At 45.5% G+C, this 21,886-nt stretch overlaps 1 protein-coding gene across 2 annotated transcripts; it reads right to left on the bottom strand.

Annotated features, from left to right (window-relative positions):
• Window positions 1-7,192: 7,192 nt before the first annotated feature.
• Window positions 7,193-21,879, bottom strand: RPUSD1 (RNA pseudouridine synthase domain containing 1). Of its 2 annotated transcripts, XR_004427723.1 has the most exons (7): window positions 21,762-21,879; window positions 19,611-19,803; window positions 18,678-18,801; window positions 13,241-13,343; window positions 12,990-13,091; window positions 11,523-12,201; window positions 7,193-7,339 (listed from the first exon to the last, which is right to left on the bottom strand). XR_004427723.1 is itself a non-coding variant. In XM_033166556.1 (6 exons), the coding sequence occupies exons 1-6, from the start codon at window positions 21,802-21,804 to the stop codon at window positions 11,795-11,797; spliced, it is 972 nt and encodes a 323-aa protein (XP_033022447.1). In that variant the 5' UTR covers window positions 21,805-21,879; the 3' UTR covers window positions 11,268-11,794. The 2 variants fall into 2 exon arrangements, 1 of the variants encoding a protein (XP_033022447.1); XM_033166556.1 differs by lacking the exon at window positions 7,193-7,339 and having other exon boundaries at window positions 11,268-12,201.
• Between the last annotated feature and the right edge of the window lie 7 nt (window positions 21,880-21,886).

Here is a 21,886-nt window from a genome sequence, read left to right as displayed (position 1 = left end):
CCCTTTCATGATACCCAAGACCAGCTGCCTGAGGCAGCTGCCTCATTATACCTAGTGGTATGGCCTGCCCACAGCTGTTGAAACTTGGAAACAAGGTTATCAGATCACTTTAATGTGTGTTCTCAAACTTTTGTCTATATATTTCACTTGTTACAGAAGGCAGAGGAGCTGCGAGCTAGCCAAAAGCGGCAACTATTTGTGGTAGTACCACATATGAAGGCAATGTGTACAAAGTCAGACTATTACCACAGGCCACATCCACGCCATACATTTAAACTTTATTATACCACATTTCCTGTCATGGCTTCCCTTAAAGAATTCTGGGAACTGTAAAGCGTTAAGGGTGCAGAGAGTTGTTAGGAGACTCCCTCAATCCCACTTCCTAGGGAACTCTGGAAATTGTAGCTCTGAATTCATCACACGCAGAACCGTTTCCCTTCTGCTGCAGGTTCATCTCCTGCCAGCAACTATTCATCCCGCCTGTCCACTGTGGCAAACACTTTACATAATTAATTATGTGACTACATTGCCATCACGTGTCCACTCCATTCATTTCAACCCAAAGGAACGCAAATGGAAAAGGAGGGAGGTCATCAATTACGTATCGTTTGTGGGCTGAAAGCAACAGCAGCAGCAAATACCAATAGCATTCACTGGATTGGTTTCCATTCTGGTCTGGAGATGAGAAAGCAAACACTGGCAATTTCCAGACCCATTTTTCATCAGAATCCTCCAATCCTAATAACACTGTCCGTCCTGCTTCCCATGTCCGGCTTCCGGTGGTGTGTGGTGTGTGCGATCTTCATGCTTTCTTGCAAAAAACAACTCCCTGGTTATAAAACATCCAAAACTGTGGACCTGATGTTATCTCAAGGGAAAGATACCCACACCCTCTGGCCTTTGTGTGAGGGAGAAGAGAACTCAGAATGGGCACCTTGGCTGCTCCTTATTTACTTACCAAAAAGGCAGCATCTATAAAAACAGGACGACAAGGAGCAGACCTAATCTGAGCCAGCCCCAAACCCTGCTCCTCCCATGCCAAGGTCTCTCCCTGAAATATGAGAATAAGTCCACATTCCACCATGCATTGAAGCATTATGATACCACATTATTTATTAGTAGTAGTAGTAGTAGTAGTAGTAGTAGTATACCACCCTTCATCCGAAAATCACAGGGCAGTTCACAACATAAAAATAGAAAATGAGAACACAAAATGCATAATAAAACTAGAAGCCGGTGTGGTGGACTCGTAATCTGGTGAACCAGGTTCGCGTCTCCACTCCTCCACATGCAGTTGCTGGGTGACCTTGGGCTAGTCACACTTCTTTGAAGTCTCTCAGCCCCACTCTCCTCACAGAGTGTTTGTTGTGGGGGAGGAAAGGAAAGGAGAATGTTAGCCGCTTTGAGACTCCTTCGGGTAGTGATAAAGCGGGATATCAAATCCAAATCCAAACTCTTCTAGAACAAGAACAAACCAATAACCCCTCTCCCACAAGCACATTTGAAAGAGCATAGAATGTTAATCAGCCAAAGGCCTGGTTAAAGCAGTCATAGCTTCTACCAAAGAATTCTGGGAGCTGTAGTTTGTGAAGGGTATGAGAACTACTAGGAGCCCCCCTATTCCCTCACACATCTACCATTCCATGACTGTTAAAAGCAGTATGATCCTGCTACAGTATAGACATATGGTGTGGTGTGATCTGAATGCCTCAGAGAATGTGCAAAATGCTTGCCATGAACTTACCGTAGGAAAGGGGGAGAAAATTGATGCAGTTTGCATTTAAACTGTTTGCAAAACAATACACAAACCAAAACCCAACTATTTTTTGAACTTGCACTTAACCAGATTTTGCAGTTCAATTCTCCAGCCAAGTAATGTGTACAAAAGTGCATTTACTTTGGTTACTTTAAAGATCAAATTGTAAACTGATGTAGAAATGTGGAGTGCAGAACTTCACATTGAAAAAATCAGAAACAGAAATTGACAGGTCCTCCTGTGCCTATATAGAACCATAGAGTTCAAAGGGTCCATATTTGAACCCTAGAACCCTCCTCAAGCCACACCCCTCACCACCTGGAGTGTTTTGCCTAGCTTGAAAGTGTCCTTGGAACTTTGACCTCTTGCTTGCCTGAATGGAGGCTGCAGAGGGGTGTTTGAGTGTGTGCAGAAACTACCTTGCTATACTATGGTTCAAGTGTACATCAATTGCTCCACCTGCTTTTGCCTCTGTCCCCAACCCATCATTCGCATGTGGCCCTTCAAAGGCTGTTTTGATGGGAATGTGGCCCTCAGTCTGGAAAAAAAAAGGTTCCCCAGCCTTGCCCTACCAGATGGGAGTATTCTGGAAGGGGAGAATTAAGAGTTGGATGGGAGCGTGCCAGGAAGTTAAAAAACTGTCCTCCGTGTGTGCTATGTGGGACAATTTCAGGAGGGGGGAAAGGGGAAAGGACACTTCTCAGAGGCACTCTCTCCCTTCCTCTCTTTTATATAGAAAAAAATGCTCCTGGCCAGCCCCAAACCTGAACCCTGCATTGTCATGTTAACATATGCTTACCAGACATCCCTGTTTCCTGGGGACAGTCCCCGGATTTACAAATCTGTCCCCGGACAAAATCCGTCCCCAGAATTCATTTAATGTCCCCGGATTTATATTTTAAGTGTTGTAGATTTATTAGTAGGGAATGAATGTTGCGTGATTGGTTCAACAGCGCAAGACACATCATAGGAGGACTTCTGGCGAGACAAAATGGCGGGCGCCATGGCAGCGAGCAGCTCCTGAAGCCAGCCAGAGCCAACTGCGCTACCAGGCTGGCTCCAGGCTGCTGAGACTGCCGCTGCCGCCACCACTGCCGAGGGGGGAACCAGGGATGCACAGTACGTCAACTGAGGGAACCGCTGACCACCACCCCCCGCAACCCAAATTGAGCTGGGAGCGAGAGCACCCGGCCACCCAGCTGACTGCCCAGCGGTGCTCCAGGGCCAGGAAAACCCTGGAGCTGATGCAGGGAGAAGGAGGAGAGGAGAACGAAGAGAGAGAAAGAGGAAAGAGAAAAAAGGAGAGCCCCAAACTTGCCACACCACTGCCCCTGCTGCTGCTAAAGAGGAGAGGTAGGAGAGCACCGGGAGGGTAAGGACACGTGGCCGAGCCCAGGCCCGACCCAAGCCTACTCCACGGCGGCTAGTGCTCCAAGAGAGCAGGCCGAGGCCCAGAGGAAGGCTGTGCAACAGAGGAGACCACAGAAGAGATTAGTTTTTATTTTTTTAAAATAACTTTTTTGTAATAACTTTTTTTTTCTCTTTTCAAAAAAAAAAAGTGTCCCCGGATTCTTGGGGGGGGGGGAATATGGTAACCTTATGTTAACACAGAAGCAGAAAGCCTCAGAAGACCACCTTCCATATACTACCTTACCCTACCAACCAACACCTGCTACAAGGCTCCTGTTCCAGGCTAGCAGAGACTCTGTGTTGATACACTGCAACTTTTCTGTTGCAGCAGCAGCACCCCCGCATTATCCATATGCAAGCAAACATAAGCGGCTGCTTTCCACTGAGTCAGTCTTATTATGTTCTGGCTTTGCCTTGTTGAATTTTCCTCAGCTTGTTGATAATGGGAAACTTGTTCGTTTCGAATCAGGTCAGCCAGGTTTTGCATGGGCTTCAGAGAATTCCAGCCTGGCCAGTACGGGCTCATTCTTTACTGGCCGCTCCTAGTGTGCCCCTGGCATTCCTTGGGTCACCCTGGCTTCCTCCCTCCAAAGAAATGATTGGCTTTGGCAAGGCCATTTGACCAAAGGCTCGAGCAAACGCAGGCGGCCCTCCATTCTCATGGTCAATTTAAACTGACGGAAGCAGTACTTTCGACCCACCCATTTTGCACACCTGGGGGGGGGGGTAATAGTGCTCCATTGCAGGAGGGCTCCAGTGGACATTTGACCCTGAGTGTGAACTCCTAGCACAGGAAGTGACACAGAGAAAACTGGGTGGGAAATGCCGCAAGAGAAACACTATGTTTAGAACATAATATGCCCATGGCAGGTATCTGGAATATTAGTCAGTGCCGGGATAGATGGTCTGTGTTTGGGTGGGGCAGAGGAGTGAGCAATCAAACGATAGTGTAGGCTGCAGTCACATCTCCTAGGAATTCAGCAGGGAGCCTCAGGCAAGCCCCCCTCTCTCACTCTCATTGTGCTGTGCTGAAATCTGTCCTTTGAACACAGGAAGCTGCCATCTAGCTCAGTATTGTCTACACTGAGCAGCAGCAACTTTCCAGATTTCAGGCAGCGGCTCTCTCTCCCAGTCCTACCTGGAGGTGCCATTGGGGATTGAACTTGGGACTTTTTGTATGCAAAGCAAGTGCTGTACAACTCACTTATTTTCCTTCCCCTAAAACGCAGGATTCTAGTCCTCATCGTTCTGAAAAGGCTGCTTTCAATAGGAACACGGGGAGTTGCCTTATACCAACGTCAGGACAATTGGGCCCATCTAGCTCAGTACTGTCCCTGCACTGTCTGGCAGTGGCTCTCCAGTGTTTCAGGCAGGGGTTGTGTGTGATGTTGAGCTTACCTTATCATTGCAAGGGGAGCATGAGCAGTGCATGGGTTGTGCTTGACCTAAACATTTCTCTAGTCTCCCAGACCGTTGGCTCTCCCTTATCTGTTCGGAGGAGGGCAAGAAGCTTAAAGGGAAGCACAATGACACCCTGTATGCAGGAAGGTAGCACAGCAGGGAGAGAAGGTCCTCTTTTTTTCCTGCCATGCTACTTTTCTGAGTCCAAGAAGTTTTTGGGAAGAGGTTTGGGCCAGAGTTTGGGAACCCCTGATCTAATGACAGCACATCTAGATGTGCCACTAAAAGGCACTGTGCCCCCATCTGTGTAAGATTTATAAGCCACTGACAATGTTCATTCCTGTGTGGTTTATTTCAGTTATGTCCACAAATGCAAAACAATAATAACAAGTAGTATTTTGAAACCTTACAAAGTGTCATGAGCACATGAAGTTCCACATCACATCACTTTAAAACACACACACATACACACACACAAAAATAGGTGACTTTACGTTGCTAACAAACAGACAACAATGCCAACTTAGAAGCCCAGGGTGATAATATATAGCAGAAACAGATGTCATGCCACCATTCAAAGTGTGCACTGGCCATTTTGAACATTTTATCCTAAAATAGATCTCTCTTTCTCACAATTAACAAAATAACAGGGTAAGGAAAATATATATTCATTTCTAGTTCTCCTTGCAACATTGGATAAAAGCACAGCAAAAAATTAGCCCAACTACTTTGGAACATGCTATGGGAAAAGTCAGGCTATTTTATAGTTTGGTCCAAATGGGGCATTAAAGTGGAATGGTTTCGCCTTCCAGAGACATATTTGCCAACCCTAGAAAAACAGGCTTGCACCAATCAAGCACGCAACTCACACAAAATGGCACCCGTGGTCCAATGTCACCCCAGCTGAGCTTCTGGTGAGATGATGCTAGGCTGCTTTTCCCATGAAGTGTTTTTATATATAGGCGCAGGCCTGATGAAACACACAACTCTTCCCCAAGCTGGCGAGCCCCACTTGGGCTGTGGGTCCTTGCCTTCTCTCCCTCCGAACTGACAGCTGTTAGTTCTGGAATCCCGAGGTCAGGGGTGGTACGTCCCATTTTGCCACTTGAGGCAAAACAGGAAGTGCTACCCTGCTCTGCCACACCACAACAGCACCATCTCCAGTGGGACACTCACCACCACTTAGCCACCTGCCGGTGGCACTGCAGCTGTCACCTCTGCTGCTTGTGGAGATGCACTGCTGGCATTGGCCCCTGAAAGAGCTTGCAATATCTCTCCCAAATCTCGAGACATTTTGCTCTCCTAGACATCTTGCAAGACTTTGATGAGATCTCGCAAGATCTTGCAGAACATCACCAATCTGTTTACCTGTAAGCATTATAAAATAGCACATCTTGTTTTGTTCTTTTGTTAAATTACTTGTGGCATTCAACACTTTGGGAGAAGACTTCTCTCCCTTTTCCCTTTAAAAATGAGGGTCTATGCTTCACGCTCAGCAGGAAGGTCCATTTAAAATGAAATATGTATTTGTTTTGCTTCTGCTTTTTTGTGTTCTCGGGTGTCAAAGTTAGCCTCCTGGTCCCACTCCTCCAGTATCAATCCCTGGTTGGGCTTTTATTGACCATAAGCCATATCCCATGTAAAGGACCCCTGGACAGTTAAGTCCAGTCAAAGGTGATTATGGGGATGGGGTGCTCATCTCACTTTCAGGCCGAGGGAGCCGGTGTTTGTCCACAGACAGTTTTCTGGGTCATGTGGCTAGCATGACTAAACCGCTACTGGAGCACGGAGGACCGTGACGAGTGCCAGAGCACACAGAAACTCCATTTACCTTCCCGCTGCAGCGGTACCTATTTATCTACTTGCACTGGCATGCTTTCGAACTGCTAGGTTGGCAGGAGCTGGGACAAAGCAATGGGAGCTCACCCCATAGCTAGGTGGTAACACTCCCTGGAGAGAAATGGCTCATCTTGCCCATCTTTGGGGTTTTACTTTGCCTTTGGTCTTTCGCTCAAGGGGTGAGTTGTTCTTCTTAGAGGTTCACCTATGCTGTTTGAAGGAAAATATTTGTTTCATGTGAAAATCTCTGTAAGGGACACAGGCCTGGCCAGGACACAGTCTGCCTTCCTCTGCCTAATGATAGGGTCGGCCCTGCAAAGTGATAATTGTTGCATATCAGTGTAATCAAGGCCTCTCCCCAACATGCTTAAATACAACTTGCTACAAAACAGACATTTGAAAAATGAGAACAAGTTCCATGGAAATTTCTAAAAAAAAAAAAACCAGGGTGGACACAGCGATAAGCGACCCAGAGTTTGTGTGCCCTGAGAATAACTTTGGAAGATTTCAGCCCCATCCTCCGGGAGATCCAGTAATCACTTGCAATTACTGACAAGCCCATCTTTATTGCCACAAGGGCATAATATTGCATCAGAAATATAATAAGCTTCAGTTCAATGGATTCTAAATGAGGCATGGATGCTTAAGACTGTGATGCAGTATAAATATTTAGTGCAGGCAGCTCATGGAAGGTTATTTCAGCATATTTGGAAAATAAATAAAAATTGGTCGTCTTGCAAAAAACCCTCGAGCTGCTAAGTTTGTGGCCTTTAGATTCCCATCTTATTTACAATGCAAATGTAAATGCTAACTGTTTTCATCAACCATGTTTTACTAACAATTTAAGCTCATCTTTTTGTAAAAACTCTTTAAATCTTCCTTTTTCTCTTCCCCCGCTGCTCTCCTTCTTCTAAGAGTGTGTTAAAGGGTCTTCTGCAAAATAAATGGGGGAGATTAATTGTTTCCATGTAATTATCTCTGTCAAAGGATTGTAGTCAGAGAACCAGGACTATCTTTAAAATATGAATGGTGCCCTCTAGTGGTGAGAACTGTTCCATGTCCCTCCCTCCCAAATCCGAACATACCGGTAAGTTGGTGGGTATTATGAGAAATATTCTATATATGCACAGCACTGCCAATAAAACACCTCCTGTGATCAGTTTAAATTCTACTTGCATAACATAATGTGCACAAATATCAATGGCACAATCTACACTTGGATGCAACATCCTTTTTGGGAAAATTTGGCAAGGCTTTAAGAGGTTTCACAAGGAAATAGTATTTCACAAGGAAAACGAGGTCTCTATTGTGAAGGCTGGAAGGACACATGCAGGAATAAGGAGACAGGATCTGCATGCAGTGTAGGACTTGCAGTTCCCTGGAATCCCTCATAAGGCACGTTTTCAACCCTAGCTGTGAAGATCAGGTGCTCCCTTTGTTTCAAAATAAAGATGGAGGTGGGAAAAGGACACTACCCCTTCTGTGCCACAATGAGAAAATGCATGCCTCATGACTGCATGGGTCTCTAGGCACAAATCAGGATTCAAAGAGCACAAAGCTAGCTTCGCCAGCTAGATTTGACATGGGAAAGCAAGGCAGTGTGCATGGGTGTCTATGCACACAAGAGAGTGTGTCAATTTAAGGCAGGGGTCACCAACTTATTAAAAAAACACCAATTAGCATATAGGGACTTTTGAGCAAGTGTTGTGGACACTCTCTGATGACTTCTCTCCCCTTCTGAACCCAGATCAGCTCCCCTCTCCAAAGACAGAAAGAGAAGATGTGCACAGGATCTGGTAAAAGTCAGGTCCAGTGGAACTGTAAAGCACATAGAGCTGAAGGAGGAAGTGGGAAAGAGCGTCACTCTTCCAACTTCCTCCCCCCCCCCCCGCTCAATGTGTTTTCAAGGGAGAAAAAAATACAGTGGTACCTCGGGTTAAGAACTTAATTCGTTCCAGAGGTCCGTTCTTAACCTGAAACTGTTCTTAACCTGAGGTACCACTTTAGCTAATGGGGCCTCCCGCTGCCGCCGCACCGCCGCCACGCAATTTCTGTTCTCATCCTGAAGCAAAGTTCTTAACCCAAGGTACTACTTCTGGGTTAGCGGAGTCTGTAACCTGAAGCATCTGTAACCTGAAGTATCTGTAACCCGAGGTACCACTGCACCCACCTTCACCAGCTCATGGCAAATGGGGCCCTGGGGCTCAGAAGCTTCCTGGGCACAATAAAAATAAGGGCACTGAAACCCCTGTTGTAAGTGATGTAAAGTCATCCTAAAAGCTGCATAGGAAAATGAGCTCAAAGGTGATTTTTAAAAAGACACACACAAACACAAGTATGTTGTGGAGCAGTTGTTACAACGCCCTAGAAAAGGATTGTTATCACCACCACCATCAGCTGCTTTTGCAGGACAGATAAAAGCTGAAACCCACATACACACCCTGCCAGACATCCACATAACATGAAAAAAATGCAAGATGGCTGATCTAAAATTGCCAAAAGCTTGCTTTCTATGGCAAGTTCCAGGTAGGTAGCCGTGTTGGTCTGCCATAGTTGAAACAAAATTAAAAAAAATTTAAAAATCCTTCCAGTAGCACCTTAAAGACCAACTAAGTTTGTTCCTGGTATGAGCTTTTGTGTGCATGCACACTTCTTCAGATACCTGAAGAAGTGTGCATGCACACGAAGAAGTGTACATCTGAAGAAGTATCTGAAGAAGTGTGCATGCACACGAAAGCTCATACCAAGAACAAACTTAGTTGGTCTTTAAGGTGCTACCGGAAGGATTTTTTTTAAAAAAAATATTTTGTTTCGACTATGGCAGACTAACACGGCTACCTACCTGGAATTTTTTTCCCCCTATGGCAAGTGAAGGCAAAGGTCAGTCAGGAAAAGAGCTCTAGGGGAAAGAGAAGGTGGGGGGAACCTTAACCAGAAAGGAGTCTGCAACTTTTTCAGGCCTAGGGGCACGTTTGGAAATCTAAGCAATAGGTGTGGGCACCACAAAGCACCCAATCTGCAGAAGAAAAACTGGCGGTGCTCAGACTTCTCCCCCAAAGCAACTGGGAAAGCATCTAAACAATGTTCCCTGCCCACCCCCCAAAAAAATAACACATGTGAAAAAACAGGCATCCTCAAGGAAGCAACTTCTCCCAAAGTCCTCATTAAAAAAAAAAATTAAGAGGGTCAAGAATGCTTGACAGGTGTTGGGGAGCGGAGTGTTATCTGAGGGTTCTGAGATACCTGTGGGTGCCCTGCTGGGGGACCCCAGCTAAAAAAGGAAAGGCGATTTTCCTGGTTTCCTTTATCCATTCTTTTGCTTCAGAGTCCAAGAGGCAGTTATATGACAAGCCTCCTCATGCATCGGTTATTATCCAAAATGAAAAATAGATGAAAAGGGGAGTGAATCTCTGTGGCTGAAGGCAGGCGGGGGGGGTGGAGTTTCAGCAGGTCAAGTGGTCCCTTTTTTCTGACACTTTCCCCACAGATTCCCCCGAGGGCAGCAGAGGCTGAGGGTGACGTCCAGCATGCATCACCCTCAGAGAAGAACCACTGGCATCTATCAGCCACTATGACTGGGTTGTGATCATCTCACTGCCAGGTTCCCTAGCAGCCATACACGAAGCAGTAAATCGTTTTGGGGAAGTTAAGGGTAAGCGACGGAAACCAGACGCGAAGAGTTAGCATCCCGTTATGGTCGTTTGGTAGCTGGATTTGCACTCTAGCCTGGACAGCATGTCTGTAAACAGCAGGGATGCCAACAGGTAAGAGGTCAGTGCTTCCTTTAGAAAGGAAATCTGAACTGTCTCCAACACCTGGACTAATAATAGGCTGAGAGTTACTTTGGCTCCGCATAGAATTGCTTCTGCAAAACTAAGACTTAGTGCTATTACCTCTGTCTTTCTGTAAGGCTGCTAGAAGGAGCTACCTATGGAACAGCTTTTCTGTGTCTTTTGTGTAAAATGGTTATAGAGGATGCTGTTCACTACGTTGCTCAGCATCCTCTAGACCAGGGGTGTCCAGGTCTATCCCTGGGTTATAGTGGTCGATCGCTAGTTCATTTCTGTTTTCTTGAGAAGAGTAGCTGTAAAATGAATGTATCCGGCCCTGCCCCCTCGCTGTTTCCTTCAGTCGTGCAGGATCGCTAAACCGGAATTCGGAGTTAGCGCTGCCCAGCTTTCATTAGGGTAAGCGGTTTTTTTGGCGTTTCCGTCTTAAAATAATCACCTCCGCTTTGCGACCCCCCCCCCCATAATCTCCACAACACCAGCCTTGCCCCCTAAGAAAAGCTCAACAACTATGGCCTGAGCCCCCAAAAGGGGTTAGATCACTGCCACTTTTTGTGCTGGGAGTAAACTGCAGTCTCTTGGGAATTGGACATCCCTGCTCTAGACAAATATCCTCATGTAAAATACCTGTCTGAGTTTAGCCACAATATTATTATTATTATTTTTACATCAAGTGAGTTTGTGTGCTTTTTGCTGTGGGACAAGGAAAATTGGCTAGTGTGGCAAAGCAGTTAGTGCAGAGTTTCCCAAACTTGGGTCTCCAGCTGTTTCTTGACTACCATCAACCCCGACCACTGGTCCTGTTAGCTAGGAACGATGGAAGTTGTAGTCCAAAAACAGCTGGAGACCCAAGTTTGGGAAACTACGACCTAGGAGACCAGGGTTCAAATGCTCCCTCGGCCATAAAGCTCACTGGGTGACACTGGGCCAGTCACTGCATCTCAGCCAAACCTACCTCACAGGGTTGTTGTGGGGATTAAATGAGATGGCAAAGGACCATGTACATATATGTCACTTTGAGCTCCTTGGAGAAAAAGGTGGGATCTGACACAATCAATCAATCAATCAAATTCTGTTACCTTGTGTGCTTCTCCATTTGCATTGGCTGCTAGGAAATTCGGAGCCAACTATGTGGCTCGTCTCTGAAAGTCTATAGTATGGCTTACACAGGAACAAATAAAATGTTTAGTATTACTGATGAGCAATTTTAAGGCTACTGATTTCAATGGGTCTACTCTAAGTATGACTGAACTGGACATCACCCTGAGATACCGTGCCCCAATTGCGTTAATCCAATGGTTTAAGAGTGTCAATATCAGGGCACAAACCTGGCCTGTCTGACCACAGTCCGTGATCTTCCACATCCGGCAACTAAAACGAGCCAGCTTGAGGGCACGGGATTAAAAAGCTGATCAAGCACACAGTCAAAATTCCAGTTTGGGAACGCGGCCTTCACAGAGGCATTTCCGAGGAATGTTGGGAGTGAACAAGACGACAGGTGTTGGGAGTCAGGCCTGGGAAAGCTTCTGGCAGGAATCAGCGGTAGTGACAAGGTACAAAGATTCGGGGTTTCCTGACCACGAGGGATCCGTGGGCCATCTCATTCCAGGGCCCACTCGGCCAGCCACTGCTCACATTCCCCTCGCTGCTCCTGCTCCAACTCCTCCACCTCAGGGCTCTTGGCTTCCTGCGGGGCCTCGGGACTTGGGCTCCCGAGCAGATTCCCCTGCCTGCCTTCCTCCGCCAGGACGCTCTGGTCCTTCAGTTCTTGGATCAGCTCCTCCAGTTGGTGCGTGGCACGCCGAGGGGCCCAGTTGCTGTCCAAGGTGGGGACGAAAGGGTCGGGCGCGATCACCTCAATAAGCTCCTTGCTGGTCGGGATGCGCAAATAGTAAGCGTGGAGCATCATCCGGTAAGGGCCGCTGTCCTTCTTGAAACTGTACGTGAAGTCGCCCACCACCGGGTGCCCAATGGCGCTGCAGTGGACGCGGAGCTGGTGGGTTCTTCCTGAGGAGGAGCAGAAAGGACAATGCCATCTTTTTTTTTTTTTTAAGAACAGAGAGACCATTTCGGCTATCAGCCCACCCTCCTCCAAGGAGACACAGGCTGCTTCCATGAGACCCGTTAGATGTTTAATCCAATTCTGGCGGTGACGTTTCACCAACAAACCCTTCACACATCCCCATTAGGAAGCTGCCTTATACTGGGTCAGACCAATCAGCCCATGCTCAGTATTTCCTGCACAGACTGGCAGCAGTTTCTGAAAACTATACTGTTTTAGACACGCCTGTGTAACACGAATTCTCTTTTTTTAAACTAATCAGTACTTATTGATGTCTTAACAAAACTTTTTTTGCTGTTTTTATTCTACTCCGCCTTGAATTTTCTTTTCTAAAAGTGCAGAAACTTGTATTATACTGAAACACTTTTGGCCTTTAGCATAAAGATGTATAAATTACTTCCTTTGGTCTTCCAGACTGCTGTTTCTGCACCTTGTCTATTATTGTGTATTTTTTCTGTATGTCAACAAGCAGTACAAGGGCTAAGTTCACATTCAAGATTTCTTATGCATGCCACATTTGTTATTATATATTTCCTGTCTGTATGAAAAAACTTCAATAAAAATCAATTAGATATACAAGTAAATAAACCTCTCTGAGGCACAGAAGAGTGGAGAACTGAGGCAGAGGAGAACTGGCCTTGCTGAACTAGCTTGACTTGACAGCCTGGAAACAGAAACGCACATTGCATTGTGGGAAAGGCCATTCCAGAACCAGTGCAATGAGTCTTTTTACCTGTGAGGGGCTGCAGAAGCACTTTCGTCGCTGGATCACCACTATAAAGGCCACGCTCAAGCACTGTTAGCTCTGACTGGCAAGGTTTGGGGTTTTCACAACCTGTTAGAAACATTGGAATTAACGTGTTAAAAACAAACTCCATTTTCAAAAAACCTGCAAAGCTCAAAGTTTTCTGATGATGCAATGCCTCAGTCAGTGCTACAACGTAAAGGACAAAGGGAGCATGAAAAGCGTGGTGGCAGCCCTACCCTCCGTCCCTTCAATGCACATCATGTGTGTCAAGCCTTCTGTCGTGTTCTTCCCGATGGCGTAGTGGATCGTCATCCTCGCCTCCTCGATGTGGCCTCTCACCTGCCAAGCAGAGGATACATTTTGTCACAACACCCTGAGTCTTAACATGGGGGGGGGGGGGAGAACCACCAGCCAGTTTTCCAGCTGTAAAATGGGAATGGGTCGATATCACCTGCAAAGCCATATACCTGCAGAACTGCTGTACAGGGACATCTTAACTTCCCTTACTTTAAATCAGAGTTGGGGAACCTAGGGCCCTTCAGGTGTCGCTGGACTACAAAGCGTGTCATCATCCCTCGCCACTGGCTATGATAGCTGCTGGGGCTGCTGGGAGTTGGAGTCCAAGAACATTTGGAAGGCCACAAGTTCCCCCCACCCTCATCCTCGCTTCAGACACTTGCTTGAAGTAAGTTCCTCTAAACCAGTCTTTCTCAACCTCGTGCCTGCCAGATGTTTTGGAGTACAACTCCCAGTAGCCTTGTTGGGAGTTGTAGTCCATACAGAGATGGGGGAGAAATTTGTCCAGTATGCATTTCAATGTGAATCAACCCAATTTGTGATTCCCAGGCCAGAACATGAACATGCAGCTGCCTTTTGGAAGAAGAAGGAGGAGGAGGAAGAAGAGTTTGGATTTGATATCCTGCTTTATCACTACCCAAAGGAGTCTCAAAGCAGCTAACATTCTCCTTTCCCTTCCTCCCCCCACAACAAACACTCTGTGAGGTGAGTGGGGCTGAGAGACTTCAAAGAAGTGTGACTAGCCCAAGGTCACCCAGCAGCTGCATGTGGAGGAGCGGAGACGCGAACCCGGTTCACCAGATTATGAGTCTACCACTCTTAACCACTACACCACACTGGAATTTGCAAGGCCTCGCCCCCCCCCCCCAGGCTATCAGGGAATCGTGTGCACAAAAATGTGTATGTTAATACAAAAGTGCGTCCCGGTCAAGCCACTTGCTTACAAAGATGTGTTTTACTGGGAGAAAAAAAATCACACTGTGATGACTGATGCATGCGAGGTTTTCAGGATGACTTGTTAAAAAAGAAGTTTGCAAACTGATGCAGAACATGAGACTACAAAAGTGAGAAACGCAGAGAAGCCAAAACTGACAGACTTTCCCAGCTCTTCAGTCCCAAAACCAAGAGGGCACCAGACTCTTGGCTTTGGGGGAGATGTAACACTGCCGGGGGGAGGCACATCTTTTTCCTTTGAAGATCCATGCTCTCAGCAAATAAGCTCTTTTTCATTCCAGACTGTGCAGATCAGCATGGTTTCCCCGTGACCAGGCTGCGTTAAGCTCTTCCCATCCACAGAAGCTGAGAGACACATAATCCGCTTGGCCCGGGAGGATTTCATCTGCGGCAGATTAGCTCTGCTTCCTGAACGGATTCAGCATCTGCAGAGTCTTTCTGCCACCCTTTTTGTCTCTCACCATCCAGGAAGGCCGTTTAACAAAAAGCCATGCCAAGCTTTCGTCACATCCACATCATACACTTAAAAGCACATTTAAACACACATGGAAGGCACTTGGCTTCTCCCCGCCCCAAAGAATCTTGTGAACTGTAATTTGCTGAGGGTGCTGGGAATTGTGGCTCTGTGAGGGGTAAACTACAGCTCCCAGGATCCTTTGAGGGGAAGCCATGTGCTTTAAATGTACAGCATGTGTACAGGACTGTTCTAATTTCAGGTGTGCAGAATTCCGCTCGGAATCCCAGGTGTGAGTGACAGGTTATCTGATGTGGGGGAGTAAGAAGGGCAGGTCAAATACATCACAGGGGCTGCTGGAGGGGTAGGAAAAACACACACATAATGTGCTTCCACATGCTCTGCACTGTGGCTTTTTCAACCTGTGGCTACATCATGCATCTACACCAGACGTTTAACATAGCCAGAGGAGGGCATGGCATAACGGTGAGAACCGATGGTGGCAGGTGCAAAACAGCAAACTCACTTCATGGCCTAAAACTTCTCAATCTCACTGCACCCTTTTATGCAATATGGAGATAATAATTCCTTCCTACCTTACAGGGTAGTTGTTAAAGGTCACAAGAAAACATGTTAAACATTATATAAATGCCGTTAATAATAATGTATTATATTATCATTATTCCAGCTAACGAAAATTCCCATGAGATTTCTTGGGCAGGGAGAGGCAGGGAATAGAAAGCTTTAGATCAGCAGTGGGGATTGGGGGACAGGATCCGAGGATAGGAACAGGAACAAGCATCACGGACTGTATCATTTTCTTTAGGGAAGTGGTAATGCACCTCTGAAAGATGTTGGGTACTCAACCCAGAAATACAAAATTACCTAGGTGATGAACAGCCTCAAAACTGGCTGCCATATATGTGTGTGCGTATACACACACACACACACACACACACCCTGAGTCCTCTTTGTCCCCTTTGACATGCAAGGATTCTCTCTTCCAAGCTGCGACCAGTTGCAAAACCAACCTCATTTCCTGCCAATCTGCTACTCACTTCTACTTAATGCCTTTTTAAGTCTTTCCCTTTTAAAGAAGTAATGTTTAAGTCACAGGCGGCCGGTCACCAGGCACCCCTCCTACAGATGGCCGCCTCGCCTTGCCTCGCGTGTCAGTGGAACACCCAAAAGGGATCAAGATAAAAATATGAATTGGCCTTCTGACGTCTGACGCCCTACTGGCTTCCCAGGTCTGTTTCAACTGTGGTGGCCAGAAACACAAGCCGTTTTTGTGGCTGGGGGAAAAAAATATAAATGTTAAAAGTGCTCATTGAAAATCTTTTTCACCTCCTGTGGAAAAGTGTGGATTGGGCACATGAACGTGACCTTGTGTTTTGTGGGAGGATGGGTGAATCGTAGCAGATCCTGTAGATCATCTTTTAGCATAGCAGCACCCATACTTTGGAACAGCAGATTCCCTGTCTCTACTATCTTAGAACTCCAACCAGCAATAAAGGGGGAGTTTTTTAGCTGCTAAGAAGACTTCTCATCCTTTGTGCTGACCAGAGCCAATCAGAGTGAAAGAAGGCAAGTCAGCCATTAAGGATTGACTCCTAGGGTAACTCTGGAGATGGTGCATAGGAAGAGTTGTTCAGTATGCTCCAAAGCTAAGTGTCGGGGTTTGGGTGCTGGAGCTCCTCGTGCACAAACTTGGACTGCTCATGCACGAGGTACCAGTTGCGGGGAAAGCGGCCAGCGTTCCACGTGCTTTTGAGCACGGGCGCCAGCCAAGTCTCACAATCCGAAGGAAGCTGAGTAAGCCAATTGATGACTCCGAAGGTGCATGAGTTCTTAGTTGCCTTCTAAATGAAATGTTGCCTCGAGAAATAGAATATACCCTGACTCTGAATAGATGGACCAACTTAAGGAAATTAAAATTTTTACTTTAAACCTTTTACTCCCCCCTTTTTACCCCAAAGGAAGACAGACACCGGTTGTATCTTTAGTGGCTTCGGCAGAACCCGCGTAGGCTCGTCCCCTAAGCTAAGTTCTCCTAAGCTTAAAGTCCCTGCGCGCCCAATCTTCCGCGAGGCTAGCTAAATAAAACTAAAACCGAAATATCTTCCGCAAGCCTAGCCCTAGGCTAAACCTAAAAGGAACCTAACTAAGGCTAAACCGAATGATCTTCCGCGATCTAACTCTAACTAAAAGAAAAACCCATCCAACCCATCCAGCCCGCTCCCAATACCCTTAAACTAAACTTGACTTCAACTAAAACCCAACTAAAGCAAAACGGAAAGAACGTGAATGAACCTGCCTAAGCGGGGAGCCTCAGCCTTTTATTTAGGAACCAACGTGACATCATGATCAATGCCTCAACCAATAAAATCACTGTTGCTGCCCTCCAAAAAGGCGGGAAGCAAGCTTAACGCTCATTAATAACTTTGAACATGACCGGAACTATAAAATAAAGGCGGATTAATCTCATTAGTGAACCAAACTATTCATTCTTACTTTTGCTTTCACTTTTGCGCGTATTAATATTAAAAGTAGTTCCCGAAAACTTCATTAAATAATTAAACAAATGTGGATCCTATGGCGGATCCGTGAAACGTATTCCGACAGCTAAGCATTTAGGAACACTGAAAACACAAGGTGCTCCAAGACCATAGAACACCAGTCCTGAAAGATCTACATTGGCTTCCAGTACATTTCTGAGCACAATTCAAAGTGTTGGTGCTGACCTTTAAAGCCCTAAACAGCCTCTGCCCAATATATCTGAAGGAGCGTCTCCAACCCCATCATTCTGCCCAGACACTGAGGTCCAGTGCAAAGGGCCTTCTGGCAGTTCCCTCACTGGAAGAAGTGAAGTTACAGGGAACTAGGCAGAGGGCCTTCTTGGTAGTGGCGCCTGACCTGTGGAACGCCCTCCCATCAGATGTCAAGGAAATAAACAACTATCTGACCTTTAGAAGACATCTGAAGGCAGCCCTTTTGAGGGAAGTTTTTAATGTCTGATGTTTTGTCGTGTTTTTAATATTCTGTTGGGAGCTGCCCAGAGTGGCTGAGGAAACCCAGACAGATGGGCGGGGTATAAATAATAAATTATTATTGTTATTCAAGAGAATGATGTGCAAATTCTGTTACATACAATGGAACTTCAAGGAAGACACAACTTAAGTCACTCTGGAAGACTATATTGGAGCACTCCAAATCATTTGCCTTTATATGTGCGCAGAAAATAGTAACCTAGCTGGAAAGCAGTGTATCCTTAATTTTTATTGTATATTTCTAAGATTACTGCATAATCACAGAGGGGTATGACCATCATGAAGGGATCCTGCACTTCTGAATTTGCAGAGCAGCAATATCGACAGGGGGCCATGGAGTCAGCCAGCCCTGGCCTTCACCATTCATAAAGTGTAGCATCCAGAAGGGGACACAGCCTTCCATCTGACTCATAGCTAGAATAATAATAATAATAATAATAATAATAATTTTATTTATACCCCGCCCTTCCCAGCCAGAGAACCGGGCTCAGGGCGGCTAACATCAATTAAAATCACAACAAAAAACATAAAAACGATCAATTTAAAATAACAGATTAAAATACAAATTTAAAATTCAATTAAAACTGCAGGTCTCAATTTCAAAATAACCCACCAATAAAAGATGAAGCATAAATATTAAACAGAAACCAACCCAAAGGCCAGGTGGAACAGCTCCGTCTTGCAGGCCCTGCGGAAAGATGCCAAATCCCGCAGGGCCCTGGTCTCCCGTGATAGGCTGTTCCACCAAGTCGGGGCCAATATTGAGAAGGCCCTGGCCCTAGTTGAGGCCAACCTAACGTCTTTGTTGCTCGGGACCTCCAAAAGATTATCACTTGAGGACCTTAAGGTCCTACATGGGACATACCAGGAGAGGCGGTCCCTTAAATAGAAGGGAACTTGACAAACATGGTGGCTCACCAGTGCAAGGTAGGCCTTGGTCACCATCCGTTCCTTGAAACATCTGTAGGCACTTCCAGCAGCTGCCTTGTTGAGCGCCACACAAAGGGCCCCGCTGGTGGAGAAATCCAGCTGGTGACAAAAACTGGAAGATCACAAGATTTATCTATTATTAACAGCCTGAAAGATTCAGTCTGCCATCTTGATTCAAAATGGTTTCCAACAGTATCCAAGTACAAATGAAAAGATTACCCTTGACCTCATTGATTTGGTTACAATGTCTTAAGAGGTATATAAATCACAGTGAACAAACAAACAACTTTTCAAAGTATGTAGCAAAAGTAAACAAACAAAGGTTCTGTGAACTTTGGAAAATCTGGCCTTGACCTCAAATCACATTTAAAAAAAACCACCTTCCCCATTTACACTAAAATGCACTTTGCACTTGTCATCTTGGGTTTTCCACAAAATTTAGAATTGAAATTAGGCTTGCATAGAATGATTTGAATCTGGGAGTCGCCAGTTTGCATTGCTCTGGAGAGCAATCTAATGTAACATGTTTATTTTAATTGCACTTAGTAAGCAAAGCAAAAAATGCTGAAAACTGACAGGCTTGCCTAGCACAGTTTTTGCAATCAGCATCCATCTATTGCTCTGGAAAATTTCCAACCCACATTACTGTCGCCACCACACTAGCCATATAATACCCATTTTACAGAGGTGGTCTGTGCCTGGGTGCTAAGAGTTCGTTGACTGTAGTTTATGAGTTATTTTTCAGCAATTGCAAGGGTCCATACATTTTTGTACCATAATGCAGGAGTCAGTTATTGTAAAGTTTTCCATTCCTGTGCCATATAGTCTGGTAGCTGCTAATAACGAAGTTAATAAATTGTTTGAATAAAACTTGTTTCATACACATTAAGTAAACAGAGAGCCTTCTTACAAACTACTCACCGGAAGCCATAGTATGTGTCTGGGTCTGCAAGCTCAGGGAACCGATATTTCAACTGGCTCTGCAGGGTGAGTTTTTCATACCACATTTTGCTGTCAATGCGGACGTCCCAGTGTTTGTTAACCACAATGAAGTCCGCACTTTGGTACAGAATGGACAAGTTATCGATGCTCACAGGCTCCATAGCGATGGACCCTTAAGAGAGGGAAAGAGAGATGCAGTTATGAGTTTCTAATCCAGAATGTGCTGTTCACTTCTGACCTACATTTGGGATAGTTGTTCAGAGTTATTCTGTCAGAGCAGCAAATCACTCTGTGCATGCTAAATCAACACTGGTTGATGCATTAATGGACACTTGCTGAAATCAGGGTTGAGAACTAAAGCCCAGGTTTAGATGAAGCCCTAAAGACAAATGTCAGGTGTGCTTAAGAAATTGCAATAAATCAATCTGTCAAATGTATCAAATGCTGAGGAAAAGTCTAAAGGCTAGGGCAGAGATGACTGCTTTTTGGCTGGATATGCCAGAGGCCCGCTCGCCTAGACTCTGCTTGGAGGAACAATGGAAGAAGGGTGTTTGGGACAAGTTAGTACAAAACCTGCCAGACTCAAAAAAAAACTGACAACAGATATTTTTTGTATTCCCTGGAGTTAAAAGACTGCTCAGGGACCGAATTTATAAACAGGATAACAAGCAAGATTTATGTTAGCTACTATCTGTGATCCGCTTGTCACATATAAAACAGCCTTATTTGCAAAAGCCGCTAAAAACATTCGTGCTAACTATATAAAAGACAATGCTGTAGAATGTGCTGGCAATTCATTAATTTGACTTATTGTAAATGGATGTTTATCTCTGGATTTATTTTAACAGGTTTTAATTGACTTGCTGGATTTGTAATTGAATTTGTAATGGCTTTTCGTCAAACACAATAAATGATTGATTGATTGAATAAATCAATTTTTTAGTGTGGCAACACCCATACTTTCGAACTCACTACGTATTGACATCACTGGACTCTTTTCAGCACCTGCTTAAAATATTTTGTTTAGGTAAGCCCATCTAGGCATGTACAACATTGGCATGTTTTAATCTGGTTCTCGGCTCGTCGTTGATTTTAATTTTTAAGGTTTTAAATAGTTATCAACTGCTTTCACTGATAATTTCATTGTTTTATTCTCTTTGGAAACCACTTTGAGGTTGGTTGGTTGGTTTTATAATCAAGCAGTATATGAATTTTAATGAATAAATAGATACGTATTTGCTGTTTTTGCATCTTGTTATGCTTTCTGGAATGACTGCTGGAATTACTATTGTATTCCCCTGTGGAGGCAAAATTGCGATCCCTTAATAAAAAAGATAACTATCCAACAATAAGCTGCTGTTTTCATATAGCTTAAAACACACTTAGAGCAAGAGAGGCCTCGAAGTTGCCTATCCACATTGAACACCTGCGCAACAGACTGTGCAGGCACACAGCTCACCTGGTTGGAATTTTTCTTGCTATTCTGAGATGAACTTATTTTTTTTTAAAAAAAATTCAAATTGTGCATGTAGAAATTATTATTATTTTTAAATAGATGTGGTGACAAAGCTTTCAGGCTTCCGACTGGGGCATCCACTTGGCTACTATGAGAACAGGGTGCTAGACTAGATGTGCCACCGGCCTGATCCAGCAAGCTCTTATGTTCTTAAATGGCTGCGCTATATGGCTCTTGACAAAACTCGCAGACAGGAGAGTCTGGAAAGAGAGGGAGGGAGCACCGAGCCCCCAGATCTTGCATTTCTTTTATTACGCTGGGTTAACGTTTTATTTTAACAGGCTTGCCCTAAACCCGCTTTGAGACAGATGAGGCTGGTTGGCGGTCAAGCAAGATAGGCGCCTGTTTGACAGCTCCTTTGAGGTAGAGGCTGCTCACCCCTTCCCCAATCCCCACCGCCATCGTCGGCTACCAAATCCTTTGGATAAAGGGACAGAAAACAACATGCAACCTTCCCACCCCAAAGACGCCCACGCTGCACTGGGAGGCTTGCAAAATTGCTGCGCCTCCAGCGCCCTTCGTATGCATCCCGTGCATGCAGACATGCGTGCACACATCCCTGCCGGCCCTACTCCGCAAGGAGTGCACCGAGCCGGGCGGATCGATCGACCGACCTGCAACTTTGCGCAAGGCGCTAGCAGAGGGCTGGTGCGCCATGCAAAGGCGCGCGCGGCGGCGCTACATTGTAGCCAGCAGGCCCGGGCAGTGCAGCAGCGACGGACCAGGGCGTGGAAGGGAC

This window comes from Lacerta agilis, chromosome 13 (genome assembly GCF_009819535.1).
Source record: "Lacerta agilis isolate rLacAgi1 chromosome 13, rLacAgi1.pri, whole genome shotgun sequence".
In the NCBI taxonomy this organism is placed as follows: Eukaryota; Metazoa; Chordata; class Lepidosauria; order Squamata; family Lacertidae; genus Lacerta; species Lacerta agilis.
The sequence above is the reverse complement of the archived record's forward strand: the minus strand, read 5'-3'. Positions and strand labels throughout refer to the sequence as shown.

Bases quoted from the DNA above. Each gene is read 5' to 3' on its own strand.
- RPUSD1 (XM_033166556.1), bottom strand. From the start codon at position 21,804: ATGGCGCACCAGCCCTCTGCTAGCGCCTTGCGCAAAGTTGCAG. The intron at 18,802-19,610 runs GTGAGTAGTTTG...GTGATCTTCCAG, and splicing joins GACACATACTATGGCTTCCG to TTTTTGTCACCAGCTGGATT. The intron at 13,092-13,240 runs GTAGGGCTGCCA...TGTTTCTAACAG, and splicing joins GTGCATTGAAGGGACGGAGG to GTTGTGAAAACCCCAAACCT.